General features: G+C 35.1%; 2 protein-coding genes across 6 annotated transcripts in view; one reads left to right on the top strand and one right to left on the bottom strand.

The window, feature by feature from the left end:
- The window catches only part of thumpd3 (THUMP domain containing 3), a 9,189-nt gene extending 1,073 nt beyond the window's left edge, over window positions 1-8,116 (bottom strand). Inside the window, exons 1-8 of one of the 5 annotated variants that reach the window (XM_016514888.1) lie at window positions 8,061-8,116; window positions 6,774-6,954; window positions 3,968-4,045; window positions 3,106-3,558; window positions 2,626-2,756; window positions 1,069-1,138; window positions 849-964; window positions 304-408 (exon numbers count right to left, since the gene is read on the bottom strand). In XM_016514888.1, coding sequence (XP_016370374.1) covers window positions 304-408; window positions 849-964; window positions 1,069-1,138; window positions 2,626-2,756; window positions 3,106-3,558; window positions 3,968-4,045; window positions 6,774-6,935 — 1,115 coding nt within the window. In that variant the 5' untranslated portion in view covers window positions 6,936-6,954; window positions 8,061-8,116. The other 4 variants (XM_016514887.1, XM_016514885.1, XM_016514886.1 and 1 more) reach the window with 4 other exon arrangements.
- Window positions 8,117-11,773: 3,657 nt separating this feature from the next.
- Window positions 11,774-14,950, top strand: part of LOC107710152 (plexin-B1-like) — a 60,877-nt gene continuing 57,700 nt past the window's right edge. Inside the window, exon 1 of the mRNA XM_016514880.1 lies at window positions 11,774-12,089. The gene's annotated coding sequence lies outside the window, so the exon portion shown is untranslated. The remainder of the gene's footprint in view (window positions 12,090-14,950) is intronic.

Raw genomic sequence — 14,950 nt, 5'->3', positions numbered from 1 at the left:
AACTTAAAAAAAAAAAAAAAAGATCCCATGAAAACCCATTAATAATCATTGTATTTTCACTCCAAAATGCTTTTAATGAACCACATTATGAACTATGAAAAGGATCTCATAGTAGCCATACCTTCAAGAAACATTTTTTATCCTGGGTCAGCAGTACAGCTTTTCCTGTACCAGGTTTACAAATTCGAGCCATTTCTCGAAGACATAAAGGGTATTTGTGCGTGCATCTATTAATCATTTAGAGTCTAATATCATCCCATAGAATAGTTCTAAAATTGTATATCTCCAGATGTCTGTCTGTACCTTTTTCCAAAAGGCATGTCAGTAATGATGATATCCACTGAACTGCTTCTCATGGGTAGATTGCACAAGTCCCACTGAACTATGTCTAAGGGCAAGCCTGAAGAGCTACAAATACAACATGAAACACTGAGAACATTTGAACAGGGAACAAAAAATAAATAAATACAAAAATACAAAATGGTATATTGTGTATATATCTGTGCATTGTTAATATATTGCAATGTTGTTTTTCCCCCTTTTAGTATGTTTTAATGAAAAAATAGGAAATAAAAAATGTTGACAACTAACTGAAATATAAGGTAATCAATTCAAAAGTTTAGGTTGAAGTAATAAAATGACTAAAAAAAAAAACGAAAAAGAAATATATATATATATATATACACATTTATAAAAATGACAAAAGCACATCAAATGAGCACAAAATTTTTTTAAAGAAACCTGAATATCTAAAAATTATTTAATTCAAAATATAAATATTACTATAGTATATAAATAGTGCCAAGTAATAGTAAAAGGTTGACAGGACACAATCAAAGCTTCCTTACCTTCCTCCATCATGTGTTCTCTTTAGAATGTGCTTGATATTATTGACTGACCGGCTGACTGCTGTGCCACTGTTGTCTCCAGCTAAAAAGAATGAATTCTGCCATTCCATAACTCCCTGTTAAAAAAAAAAAAAATAAATAAAAATAAAAGTTAACAATTCACTTCTTAGGACAGAAATATACAGACTGAAAATTTAGCAGTTTAATTAATTTCACAAACCTCTAAAGGTATTGCTCCAGTTCCACACATGGGATCTACAATCACATCTGACACTTGTGGCTTGCAAAGTCTGAAATATGAAAAAAAACAATCAATACGGTCATAGACATAATTGTTTGTTAGTTTTCTTTCTTGCATTTCCTTCAATCTATAAACATTACAGGTACACATTTATGAAAAATATACAAATATCACTACAATAGTCTACATTTTGAGAGTGGTTTGCACATTCAGTTCAGTATGCGAATGACTCTCGTTCATCTAGGAGAAGAATCTGTTTTGTCAACATTTGTGGTGATTACAGCCATGGTGCTTCTCTTAATAGCTTTATATACATGCAAATTGTACTATGTCCTAATAGTACTCCAGTCTTCAGTGTCACACGATCATTCAGAAATCATTCTAATATGCTGATTTGCTGCTCAAGAAACATTTCTTATTATCCAAGGTGAAAATAGTTGTGCTTCTTAATATGTTTGTGGAAACTTTGAAACCATTCAAAAGTTTGGGGATTTAATCACTAAAAACGTTTTTGAACAATGATGCATTAAATTGATCAAAAGTGACAGTAAAGATATTTAAAATGTTATAAAAGATTCACATTTTAAATAAATGTTATACTTTTCAACTTTCTATTCATCAAAGAAACCTAAAAAATTCATTAAGGCTGGAATACACTACACGACTTTTAAAATCTGAACATATTTTTAAAAAACTGGGCATCATACACTTACCGACTTTGTAATAGTCACCGAGGAAAAACTGGCCATCATACACTAAACGAGTGAGGATCACACACTACCAGACTTTAAAGTTGTTCCGATCACAATGAACTCAAGCATAAACGTGCACCTTGTTGCTAGGCGACGTGTGACAATTGAAAACAATGTGTGTTCTAAAATCGGCTGAAAATATCAAACATGTTTGATACCCTCCAACTGATGGAATCAGTCTGAAGCTAAAAAAAAAAACCCCCCGAAGTCTGTGACCATCATACACTACGCGATTTTCTATGAAATCTGTCAACTCAAATCTGCAGACTGGCTCAGACTTTCGGCAACTAGCGTCGACTTATTCAAACTGTAAATCAAGGGGAAATCGGGGCACAAATCGTGTAGTATATATTCCAGCCTTTAGAATGATTTCTAAAGGATCATGTGACACTGAAGTCTGGTGTGATAGCTGCTGAATTTTTTTTTATCTTTTAAAATGTAGTATTTCACAATATTACCGTTTTACTCTATATATGATCAAATAAATGCAGCCATGGTGAGCACAAGAGACTTCTTTCAAAAACTAACTTTTGACCGCTAGTGTACTTTCAGAATAATATTATTTTTGTATTATATTTTAATATTCGCTATATTAATAATAATATCATTGTATAAACTTTAAAGAATTAATACAACAGAGCAGCCCCTGCAATAATGACGCTTCCAAACAATAGGAGTGGTATCGTTGAACTTTATCTGATATAGTACCATGAGGGAAAATTATGACATTGTGACAACCCTATTGTAATGATTGCAAGCAATGCTTTACATGAATGTTGCTCACCTAAGCATGCCATAAGCCAGTGTAGAACGTAGAGTGGTGGGGCCAAAGTGAGAGATGTTTCTCCTATGTAGACTCTCCACTGTGAGAGCAAGACCAACAACAACTTCATTATTGTGGATATTCAACAGCACCTAGTAAATAAGAGAGAAACACATTTGTTACAAACGCTTTCTATGTTTTGAGCATTACACAACCACTTTCTTTGTTTTACTGAACCTTTATTATTACTTTACACAACACTACACTGGATTGCAGTGTAGCTAATCGCTTTAAGCTTGTTGATATCATCCATAGCAACAAAGTCAACCCCACCCTTTCTCTTATCTTACGTTTTCTCCCCATTCCTTAGTAAAAGTTGGTCTTAGCAGCTTTGTGAAAAGGTTTCAAGATGAAACTTTTACCTAAGAACATTTATTGCCTTTTAATAGAACTCTTAGTGACGAGATCAAATGTTTTGTGAATACAGCCCCTAAACTTTACCTCAACATCAAATTTAGTCATATCTGCTTTCCACTGAAAGAATTCTTGCACAGCTCCTCCAAAGTCTCGTGCAGCATCATTTGAGGTGAAGCAGTGTTTGTCTCCGGCTCTGTTGCATGTTACTCGAAACTTAAGAGGTGTCACCCCTGACTCCTGATCCTGGATTTCAGAGTGTTTTTCTTCCTCAGAGTCATCTTCCGGCTGAGAAGAAACATCTCTTTGGTTCTCCTTCACTTCTAGAGACTCAAGATCTACCCAGAGCTCTTCTGGATCTGATGGGACAGTATCAGTAGATTTGGTGCTAAAATTGCCGCACTGATCTGACTTTGTGGGGTTAGTTCTTTTCCGACGGCCTTTCCTCTTTTTTATAGAATTGTTCAACTTCCAGACTTCTAATGCATTGGTCCAAGGCAGCTTGGCGGCCAGCTCTTGCCAATCCAATTGCACTTCCTCCTGTTAAATAATCATTAAACAATACATGATTGCCAGTGCTAAAATTATATATCAGGTAACTATTTTTTCCAAGTCTCCACTGAACAATTATTATAGTAAATCTGATATATATTGAATATAATATAGAATCTGTTGGAGTCTGACTGGAAAGCATGTCATTGAGAAATATGTATGTTTTTTTTTTACCCCGAACGAGTTATCTAGAGGCCTCTTGGGAACGAAATTGATGTGTTCCATGTGTTTTACATCAATTTACGCGAGTTTGGCACCTTAAAGCATTTTCAGGCATTGTTTTATGAATTAAAATACAAAATTTTTATTTTTTTTACAAAAATTAAAAAAAAAATCATCAAAACAAAAGCACATGCATCAGTACAACTGACAATAATTACTAAAATATTGCACATACCTTTGTGGTTTTGAATTGGTAGTCGTCATAATCTTTTACTACAACAAACAGATTGTCTAGAGACTTCAGCTGATGTACCTTTGGATATAAATGAATAAATATGAAAATCACATGACAATTTGAAGGCAAACAGACAGTGCTGCTTCATTCACCCATGTTGTTTCAAACCAATAATGACTTCGTCACAAAACACAAGAGTGCATTGTCTAATAAAACCATACTGTAAGTTCCAGAACTCAAAACTTCCTGCCTAGTGCAAAATTAACTACTAAAAATAAGCTTGGGAGAGAATAAAAAAAAAAAAAAACTACTAAGATACTGATATACAGTGGAGATCAAAATTAGAGAACAATATATAAATACTTGATTTTTTTCTGAAATATTGTTAATCTTCATCGCTCAAGATTTGATGGAATATTAGATGTAGGTATACCACTGTTCCACTAACATGTTTGACAAAATAACCAAGCCATTTCAATAAAAACCTTTATTTTGTGGAAAACACAGTGATCAAAATTACAGAACGGTAACCACTGTAGTATGAAAGATTGCAACTACAATTTTGGAGGGCTGCAGCTGTCAGAAATTAACAGGAAGTGTAGAGTCCCTTGTTTTGAGTGACTTTGGCACATCTGCGTCCGCAGGACATCACTAGTTTCTCACACTGCACTGGTGTGATCTTGGTCCACTCTTCTTCCACTCTCTTCCATTGTTCGGTAACTGTAGTGGGTTTCTTAGCCATAACTGTGTTGCCAAGGATTTTCCAGAGATTTTCAATCAGGTTTAGATCAGGGCAGGCCATTTCATTATTTCAAAGTTTTTGGCTTCAAGGAACTGCTTTACCTGTTTTGTAGTGTGACGGGGAGCATTGTCTTGCATGAAAATTGCAGGCTGTTTGGGAGATGCTTGCAGGGAAAGAACTGCATGTTGCTGAAGGAGGTTCTGGTAAACATTTGCATTCACCCTGCCATGTAGCGGTTTAAGAAGCCCAACTCCTGCTGCAGAAAACATTCCCCAAAGCACGACACTTCCTCCTCCACTCCTCCAACTTCTTTACGCACTGGAGCTTCAGTCTTTCCCAAGTTCGATGCCAAACAAAATGTTTCCCCATCAGACCCAAATAAATTAAACTTCCTCTCATCACTAAAGTGAACTTTTTACCAGTTCTCCTTTCCACACAACATGCTCCTAAGCAAAGGTGATCTTAGCCTTTTGATTATTTCTGCTAATGAGAGGCTTGGTCACTGCAGAGTGTGCTTTCAGTCCGACTTCTCTTAAAAATGCAGAGATAGATCCATACCCTGTTCATCGCTGAACATCATCTTGTCTTCTCGTGCATTTGTCTTGTGTGGATGACCAGCCTTTTTGGGGTACTTGAATGAATTAGTGTCATTGTAAAACTGCAATATTTGAGAAATCACATATTTGTAACAACCAACTTCTCGTGCAATGGCTGAAAGGGTCATCCCTTTGGCCTTCATCTAGACAACCTCCTGCCGCAGGGTTTCAATCACCTTAGAGCAGCCCGTCATCTTGCAATCTCAGTGAAAATCGGAGGAATGCTGCCAGTTAAATAGGGGTTGTCATATAATTAAGGAAATTAGCACCAGGTGCCAGATTAACACCAATAACATGGAGGTATCTGTAAAAAGTGTTCTTTAATTTTGATCAGAGTTCTTTTTCAAATATTTCATTTACGTTTTTTATATGGTGCTTCAGAATACAATTAATTTATGAAATATGCTTAAAAAAACTGCCCTTCTACTCCTGTTAGGATAACTTCAAATAGGACTAAGCAGGGACCTTGAAATTTAAGAAATTGTAGGTTGTGCTCTAATTTTGATCGCCACTGTATAGATAAGGTACAAAGTTGTCCCTTTAAGGTGACAAGCTACTGCACTCCAAAAGGTTCCATTTTTGCACATTTTTTCAAACAACATAAATGTGAGCAAGACTGATGCCTTTCACAAGGCTCATGTGTTTTTAGGGTGCCTTACTATGACCACAATTGTAAGTCAAGTTAAAAGATCAAACCATGTCTCGTGCAGTTTGTTCCATTCTATTGGAGGAACATGTCAGCCTATAGAGTTTTTAATCATTTGATACACTTCACAGGCATTTTCAAACATCAATACAGCATTATTTATTTGTTTTTTTGCAAAGACTTCAATGTTTATGACCTTAAGATGCTGAAGTGCAACTGCCGGGTTCCGGACACACAAATCCTATTTATTTTCTCCACAGTGGAATTGCTTTTTACTGTAAAGACAGATCTTCCATGAGCTCCAATGTTATCACTGACTTTAACTTACATAGAATGAGAGCTCTGCTTCTTTTTGTTTTGTTTGTTTTTTGATAATTTTTTAAAATTTGTATCACTTTGCTTTTAAAGTTTAATGGGATTGTAGTTCCTTCAATAAAGACGTTAAGTACATCGTCTTGAACCTTTCTGTTTTTGTGAGCTTTTATTTATTTGCTTCCAATGAATGTTTGTAAGGTTGTGATTCAACTCGTAGCTGGTTGGTTTGTTAATGACTCATAACTCTTTAAAGATAAGAAAATGCATTTATTAAAAACACATTAAATGGGTTTAATTGAAAGATTTCTGTCCGTGCCTGCTGGAAAATGCAGCGTCGTGTGTTATTCACTACCAAAAAGCGCCACAGCACGCATAGTGGCACGTTACTGAAAACCATATGCCACGCCACTAATGTTAATAGCCTATGCAAAGACACTTGCTGATTTCAGAGCCTCATTGTCGTTACAAAATGCCAGATTTTGTGAAACAAACGAGAGGACGACTGACCTTAAAAAGCGTATCTGTTGTTATATCAAAATAAATTCTCCCTCTGTTTTTGCTGACTCTAGCAGTGGCCTCGAGCTTCTCTTGGACCTCCTCCGCTGCAGTGTGCTCGAATCCCGTCGGAACAGTCGCTCCGATTGTGACAGCCTCATCAAGCTCCTGCATTATATGAGCCCCAGATACACTGCAATAGAGGAAATGAATGCGAATACAACCGACACTGCTACTGGTAGTTTTTTCCCCCTGATAATATGATTTAAGCCTAAAGTACTTTAGACATCGACTTGCATCGAGCTTGTTCTCTGTTTGCCTGCTAGTAAGCTATGCGAGCATTTGAAGGCCGAAGCATTAATACCTCAGTAGTTCGTTCAGGTGAATGGACTTAACATAGATCTCTGCAGTAAAAGTACACCATCAATATAGCTAAACCCCGGAATAAAATTAACAAGAGAAGTTACCTCTTCTTTCTTCTTCTTGATTCGTTAAACAGCGGATCGCAAACTAACAGTGCATTACCGCCACCTACTGTTAACATGAACCAAAGATCACTATCTTTTCCCCATACCTACTAGGGCTCAGACATTTGAAGTTTTTTTCCCTGATACAATTCAAATGATAAATCAAATTTTTCTTCTTTCAACTTAGTGGCGGTTGGCAAACCAACTTATAGTGCATTTCCGCCACCTACTGAGCTGGAGTGTGGTTCATTGATGGAACAGGAAGAAAGACTAAGCTGAGAAAAAAAGGAAAAAAAAAACATATAAATTAAAAAAAAACAAAAAAACTACAATTAAGGAGTTTTTTTCCCTGATACAATTCAAATGATAAATCAAATTTAATTAATGTGGTTGCATAAACTGTAAAAAAAAAAAAAAAAAAAATCAATATGAATTCAGTACAACACTGTCAAAATTACAAATACACAAATAGTTACAAATAACCACTTTAAAGTTTAATCAAACACTTTTAACCCTACATCTCAAATGAATGATGCAAATGATCAAGTGCAAATTACATGCTACATCAGGCGAGTCACTCAATACTTATAGGAGGATCTTATCAGCTACATAGTTGAAGGGATTTTGGATGCATTTTACAAAAGGATTTCCTACGCTTTGCCTCTCATGGAATACCTGCTACCATAATAAAAATGTGTTCCTCTTCATTCAGATGGTCAGTGGTACATAAAACGAATTCAAAAAGCGGGAAAAATAAATAAAAAATAAATCAGCTCCATGGTAGGTTCCAAGTGTAGGCTATGGGTTCTCAATCCTGTTCCTGGAGCTCTACCTTCTTGCAGTGTTCAATTCCAGACCTGCTCAACACACCTGTCTGTAAATATCTTCTTCTTCTTTAAATGTTATTATTATTTTAAATTAAACCAACTTAAAGGTGCATTTACCGCCACCTACTGGACTGAGACTAAGCTGAGAAAAAAAGGAAAAAAAAAACATATAAATTAAAAAAAAACAAAAAAACTACAATTAAGGAAAAGGACCACTAATAATAAATTGGCTTCTAAATCCTCTTAAACAGATGCACCTTTCTTAAATATTTCATTAATGCTTTATATACTCTATAACCTTCGTCTGTAAATATCTTCTTCTGTGGTTTTTATTAGCAGTTTGCAAACTCGGTGCATTACTGCCATCTTCTGGACTGAGGTTTGAACTCACAACAACATCAACAAAAGGAACACCAACAGAAAAAAAAAAACACCAAATAAACTTCAGAAAGTTTCTTTCAGAAAGATCATGACAGCCTTAATTATAGATTGTCCATTCTTCGTTGCCCTCTCTCTTCTTTCCTTTTTTCAGAGTACTTTCTACATGTCAAGAGTGCATGTTTTACATTTTCCACTTCTCCACAATGTATACATTATCCAGTCTTGTGTTTTCTTATTGAATTTAAGCAGCTATTTAAACACGTGTGCCCTATTCTCAACCTTGTGAGCAGCATACTTTTCTCCTGCCGTCTCAGACTACTGTACTTTTTAGCTATCACTTCTTTCTGAATGCTGTATAAATGTCTTCCTTTCTCCTTCTGATCTGTAAATATCAAGTGCTCCTGAAGATCTTAATTAGCTGGTTCAGGTGTGTTTGATTAGGGTTGGAGCTAAACTTTGCAGGAAGTTAGATCTCCAGGAACAGGAGTGAAAATCCAAGGGCATTCTTTTTAAAATCATTGCATGTGTTCCGCCAGTAGTGGGCACTCATGCAAAGTAAGCAATGACTAGTGGTCCAGTGGTTGGAACAGTCTAGTACAGGGGTGCCCAAACTCAGTCCTGGAGGGCCGGTGTCCTGCAGAGTTTAGCTCCAACTTGCCTCAACACACCTGCCGGGAAGTTTCTAGTATGCCTAGTAAGACCTTGATTAGCTGGTTCAGGTGTGTTTAATTAGGGTTGGAGCTAAACTCTGCAGGACACCAGCCCTCCAGGACCGAGTTTGGGCACCCCTGGTCTAGTATGCCTCCACAGTTTACGGTGCAATTACGGTGAATTGCTGGTAACGCTGTAATATTTTCCTTATTTTTCAATTACTGCTGCCATAACAGTAATGATATATGTATAATTATTATTTATTTTTGTAATTGTAGTATTGTGATACTAATAAAAATTGAATGAATGAGAATCATATGACAACCGTATGTGGTCTCCCGATGGTTTTCATCATGCAATTTAGCATTGGGTGATTAATTTACAGCAAAACAAAAGAAAAGAAGAAGTTGACAAGGGAAGGGCATAAAAATTGGAAGTGGAACTGGATTGTCATCAGTCATTGTTACATATTCATAATTCCTCTATGACTTGTATGCCGACCTGAACAAATGATTCTTGTTTAGGAACGAGATGCCCAGTTCATTTAATTCGAATGTGCTTACTATGGATTTAAAAGATTTCTGTAAAGTTGCAAAGACTAAAGTCTCAAATCCAAAGAGATATTCTTTATAAAAGTTAAGAGTCAGCCACACCTACCTAAAACGGCTCGTTCTAACACGCCCCCACATATCTACGTCGCTATGTGGGAAGATTTGCATAACGCCGCCCAAATGTTCACGCGAAGAAAGAAAGAAAGCGTAACTTTTATTCTCGCTGTATTGTTGCTGCAGCCATGTTGTGAATGCGCTGTGTGATTCGTTGTGAAAGCGAAACTACTTTGTTTGGCCTTCCAAAAGAGGACGTCCCCCGGCCTCTGCTCACTCAAGGCCGCCGTGTGTGACGCTGTGTAAAAGCTACTTTGTTTGGCCTTCCAAAAATGGACACGACTAGAAATCAGTGGTTAAGTTGTATTTACAACACTGTTCAAGAACACTTCAACCCAAATATTCGGATGTGTGCAGCACATTTTATGGAGGACTGTTTCCTGATACTTGGCTTCACTTTACTTCACATCACATCACTAATTAACCTTGCATGTGTAAGTTGATTTATACGTCTGTATAGGCAGAATTCTGATATAAAGATGTGATTGATCAGATTTTAATACAAAATGTGATGACCAAATGTGGAGTTGGGTAAAATACTGTCATTAAATTACGCAAGCTTATAGTTTACTGGGTAGCAATCATCAACAACAAATTCTTTTAAAATTATTTTGTTACCGTTTTACAACTTTGTTGCAGAATATTTTTTTGAAGAAGAATTCCATTCTATGTCACTGAATCTATTATTCCAAAAAGAAGCAGGTAAAGAGATCTGGGCCCGTATTCACAAAACATTTTATCTTACTACTAAGAGTTCTCCTAAATAGCAGTAAAAGTTTTTAGCTAAGAGTTTTCTCTTAAAACCTATTCACAAAGCTGCTGAGACAAACTTTACTAAGGAATAGAGAGAAGTCTTAAAGGGTGTGTTAGAATGAGCCGTTTTAGGTAGGTGTGGCTGACTCTTAACTTTTATGGAGAATATCTCTTTGGATTTGAGACTTTAGTCTTTGCAACTTTTTATGCACCAAGAGCTTGTAACACTCCAAAGAGAAAGGAAAAATTGAAATTGCATAATTTGACCCCTTTAAACTAAGAGTAAGAGCAGGGTTGACCTCCTTGCTATGGATGATGCCAGCATGCTTACTAACTATGCACACAGTGATTGGCTGATAGTCTCAGTCAAAGATTTATTCATAGAAATATTGTAGAGCACAATATTATGTTGCCGTATTCAAATAAAATGTTAATTGCTACATTCAAATAAAGATTTTAAAATGCAGGATAAGTGTCACTAATTAAACAAGTATATGTTCAGCTTATTGTCAGCCTCTTACATTTATTCTTCTCAAAAATAATTAGCAGATAAGCATATAAACAGCCTTTTAATGAACAGAGTAGAATAATCATGGCTGATATAGTAATGCATGCAAACGTAAAAGAAAACCAAACTAGATGCAAGAACAGCTGTTACTTCTTGCCCAACTGGTTAATGAAAACAAGGATATAATCAAAGGAAAATTTTGAGTTGGGGTAACCTCCAAAACCAGAGGTGATATGATACCTTTTTAAAAGTTCATTATCATCAAATGTTTCTAAAATGTTTACATTCAGAGGCAGATTGCCGGCAACAGCCATTTTATGATAGTTTGTGGCTTGGTCTTAGTGACTTAGGAGTCCTCTTCACTACTCCTAGCGTGCTAAAACGCTTTGTTAAATACTCTTAGAGCAAACATTTAGGAGTCCTAAATTTAGGACGGACATGCCCATTATTTTTAAGATTTTATCCTAAATCAGCGAATTATGAGCTACTTTTAGCCTTAAGATGTTTTGTGACTATGGGCCCTGAGTTCTATTCAGGATTGATCTTTATTTGTTTTTTTGTAGCAACTACACATGAATAGACATAGTCAGTGAAAAGAGTTGTCAAAACTGGGAGCTTTGGTTACACTTTAAATAAAGAATTAAAACGAATGGCGTCCTCAACATATCTGACCAATTAGAAACTACGTCCGGGTCGCCTTTCATGGAACCGAAGCTTTTCGTTAGTTTCCCTTCTAATGATTCATTTCTGTATACGAAACCTTTTCACTTTGAAAAGCTGTTGCAGCGCGTTATGCTGGCTGTGAAAAGGGCCACTAAATTGCAAAGCACCAATTTTTAAATGGACATCAGTTTTAACTACAAACCAAGCGACCGACCTGTGCAAACAACAATAATGGGAATTTCATAATCAATGTTGTTTTTTTTATTATTTTTTTTATAATTATTTTTTGTACCTTACACCGAGTAAATCACACAGTGGACATTGTGGTCAGCGTGCGAATTTGCGTTGTTCATAAATCTTCCAAGTTGGATAAACTTTTTCCAAACACAAAAGCAGAGTAACGTGGAGACAAGGTAAGTGAGTTACAAATGTGTGCGCTGTAATAATGGTTATGTAAATGTTTTACAGTATAGAGTAGTGTAGAAATTCGTACATCGTGTCGTTATATTCATGCTGAAGTTAAGGTAATTTGTTTTAGATTTCCGATTGTGAATGGGCTTTAAACAAAGTAGCTATGGTCTAATGGGACCCAAAACCCATGAGACTCTTCAACCACTTTAAAGTCGTAGATGATTTACCTTTTGATTACACGAATCGTGGATTAAAAGTGTTGTATGTTGTCCTGTTCTCGAACTGGATTTAAGACAGGCCATGAATTTACCATAGGTTAGAATGCAGAATACAAGCAAATTATTGTTTGGGATACAATGTAATTTATCTTCTTGCTAAATACAGTTGTTCTTGAAGATGCAATTTTGGTTAGAAGTGTTATACAACGATATATAATATTGTATGTAAATGAAGAAGTGATTTGAGATGATGATGATGATAATATACGTTATCTAAAGTTAATTTAAATGTTTTTTTTTTTTGCATTTAGGATGAGGCATATCTACCACAAATTAAAACATAATACAATAAAACATAACACAAGTAAAAACAACAACAACACTTTTTCATCAAAACAATGCATTCCTATGCACCTATTCACACCAGGGAAGAAATTTTGTCTTATGACAGAATGTGATCTTTTAAAAGAATTATTGAATTTATCAGGACAATAAGGAATTATTTTTGTATCTAGTGTCTGGACATATTTGCTGCTACACATAGTAGTCTATTCGGTGGTGCCATATCTGTTTTGAAAATCGGCAAAAAATAAAAGAGAGAGAGAGAATTGTTGAGTTTGTTGTCCTGCTAGGGAAAGCTTGATGATAACACTTCTACTCTTCTTCTAACCACAGGGGTCTTATGCATCCTCTTTAAATTTGGCATTAACATTCATCTCAGCTGATCTGTTCACAAGTAGATAGTGTTAAATACAGGTGTAAACAGACTCCAAACTTTCTTTTATTTTTTTGTTTATTGCAATCACACTTCAACAGTTGGTTGCCAGGGATAAGCAGTTCTGGGAAAATTCTGCGAATAGTGAATAATGACTGAAATTTTATTTGTCACACAAAGCTATCAGAAGGCTTGGAATATAGGACATGAGCCCCCTTTCACTTTAATTATAAGAATACTACAAAGAACAATATATATTTAAAATATAACCATAATTTGTTCCCCCAGAAGAGAAATTCTTATGGTTTTGGAACAACATGAGGGTGTGTAAATGACAGAATTTCCATTTTTGCATGGGTGAATTATTTGCAGTTTTGGGATGGGTGGTAGATATGGACCAAAAAAGGGTGATAAACTTTATATCATAGCATGAAATGAAAATTCACAAATTTGTAAAGTCTTGTTATTTTTTATTTTGACCACATAATGTTTAACTAAAATGTCATAACCTAATCTTTCGGTAAAAAAATGACAGACTTCTCACTTGTTGTGTATGCTGGACTTCTCCAGTAATTTTGTCCGCTTAAACCCTGTCCCTCCATGATTGCAAGTTTGCATTTATTTTTGAGTGAAATGCCCATATCTCAATATCCAATCAGCAACCAATGGATAGTCCCAGCCCTACATTTTTTTCAATTCTGTTACACTCAGTATGTTGTACATACTGTTAAACAAAGTATGTTACTATATGAAAAAGATGTCACCACTTTCGTTTCATAGCGACTTATAAATAAATAAAAGAATAATACTTGGAATGTACATATTGCAGAGATTTGTGTAGCTTCAGTTAACAAAACGTTAAAAAAAAACGTTGCTTGATTAAAACTTTTTTCATATATGATATATATATATATTGCAACCTTGAGTATCTGACAATACTGATCCATAGTGTTTCAGAATATCTATAGCTTATTAACTTGCTAACTACACACTACTACATTATAAGTGAAAACATAAAAATACATAAAATATTACATAAATGATATTTAATGTAACAAAATAAATTATATTGTAAAATAGGCTACTTTTTAATACAAATTTTATTACTACATAAATATATACACTGTATAAACAATGTGTTATTTACTAGGACAACAGACGTGATGCATACAATAAAACAAATATATAGGCTAAACATTAAAGCTACATTATGTAACTTTAGGCTCTCTAGTGGTTGAAGCAAGTTGCTTGTGGAGGAACTTTGTTTTGGGAATTACGTGAGTTGTGCTTTTCTGTGTGGATCAATCTAATGGCGAATTTCATCAAAAAATAATAGCATACTCTCTTGGGGGATTGGATTTACAATTCCATTTAAATAAAGAATTAAAAAGAAGCGATATGATCCTATGTTAAACATACACAGACAAATGATGATAGTATGCAGTTTCCTAGGAAATCCATCCCAACAAGTGTTATTTAAATTGTTAATTTCAAACAGAAAAGTGACATAGTGTAGCTTTAGTTATCTTTTATTGCAAAAACTGTATGAAAGGCTCCAATGCAGAGCGGCACAAAAGCATTTTATGCACATTCTGGGTAGGCCTGTCACGATAACAACTTTTTGTTGTGCGATATATTGCCCCAGAAATAATTGCATCGAGTATAAATAAAAACCATCGAGTATAAATCAGCCTTAAATCAGCCTTGAGCGTGTGTGCGTTAGATACAGTGAAGACAGCGCGTTAGTTTAGAACTCTTCTAATTTTTTTTTTAATCGTAGAGAGTGTGTTAATTTGTGCAATGATAACCTACCAGCAATGTAAATTATTTTTTAAAAATATATTAGAATGAGTACATTACAATATAAATTTATTAGAACAAGTACATTATTATTTATGGGCTTAAAAACAAGATGCAAACAATCAGAATA

This window comes from Sinocyclocheilus rhinocerous, unplaced genomic scaffold, assembly GCF_001515625.1.
Source record: "Sinocyclocheilus rhinocerous isolate Xijiao unplaced genomic scaffold, SAMN03320098_v1.1 scaffold447, whole genome shotgun sequence".
NCBI classification, from domain to species: domain Eukaryota; kingdom Metazoa; phylum Chordata; class Actinopteri; order Cypriniformes; family Cyprinidae; genus Sinocyclocheilus; species Sinocyclocheilus rhinocerous.
This window is presented reverse-complemented; position numbering and strand designations above follow the sequence as displayed.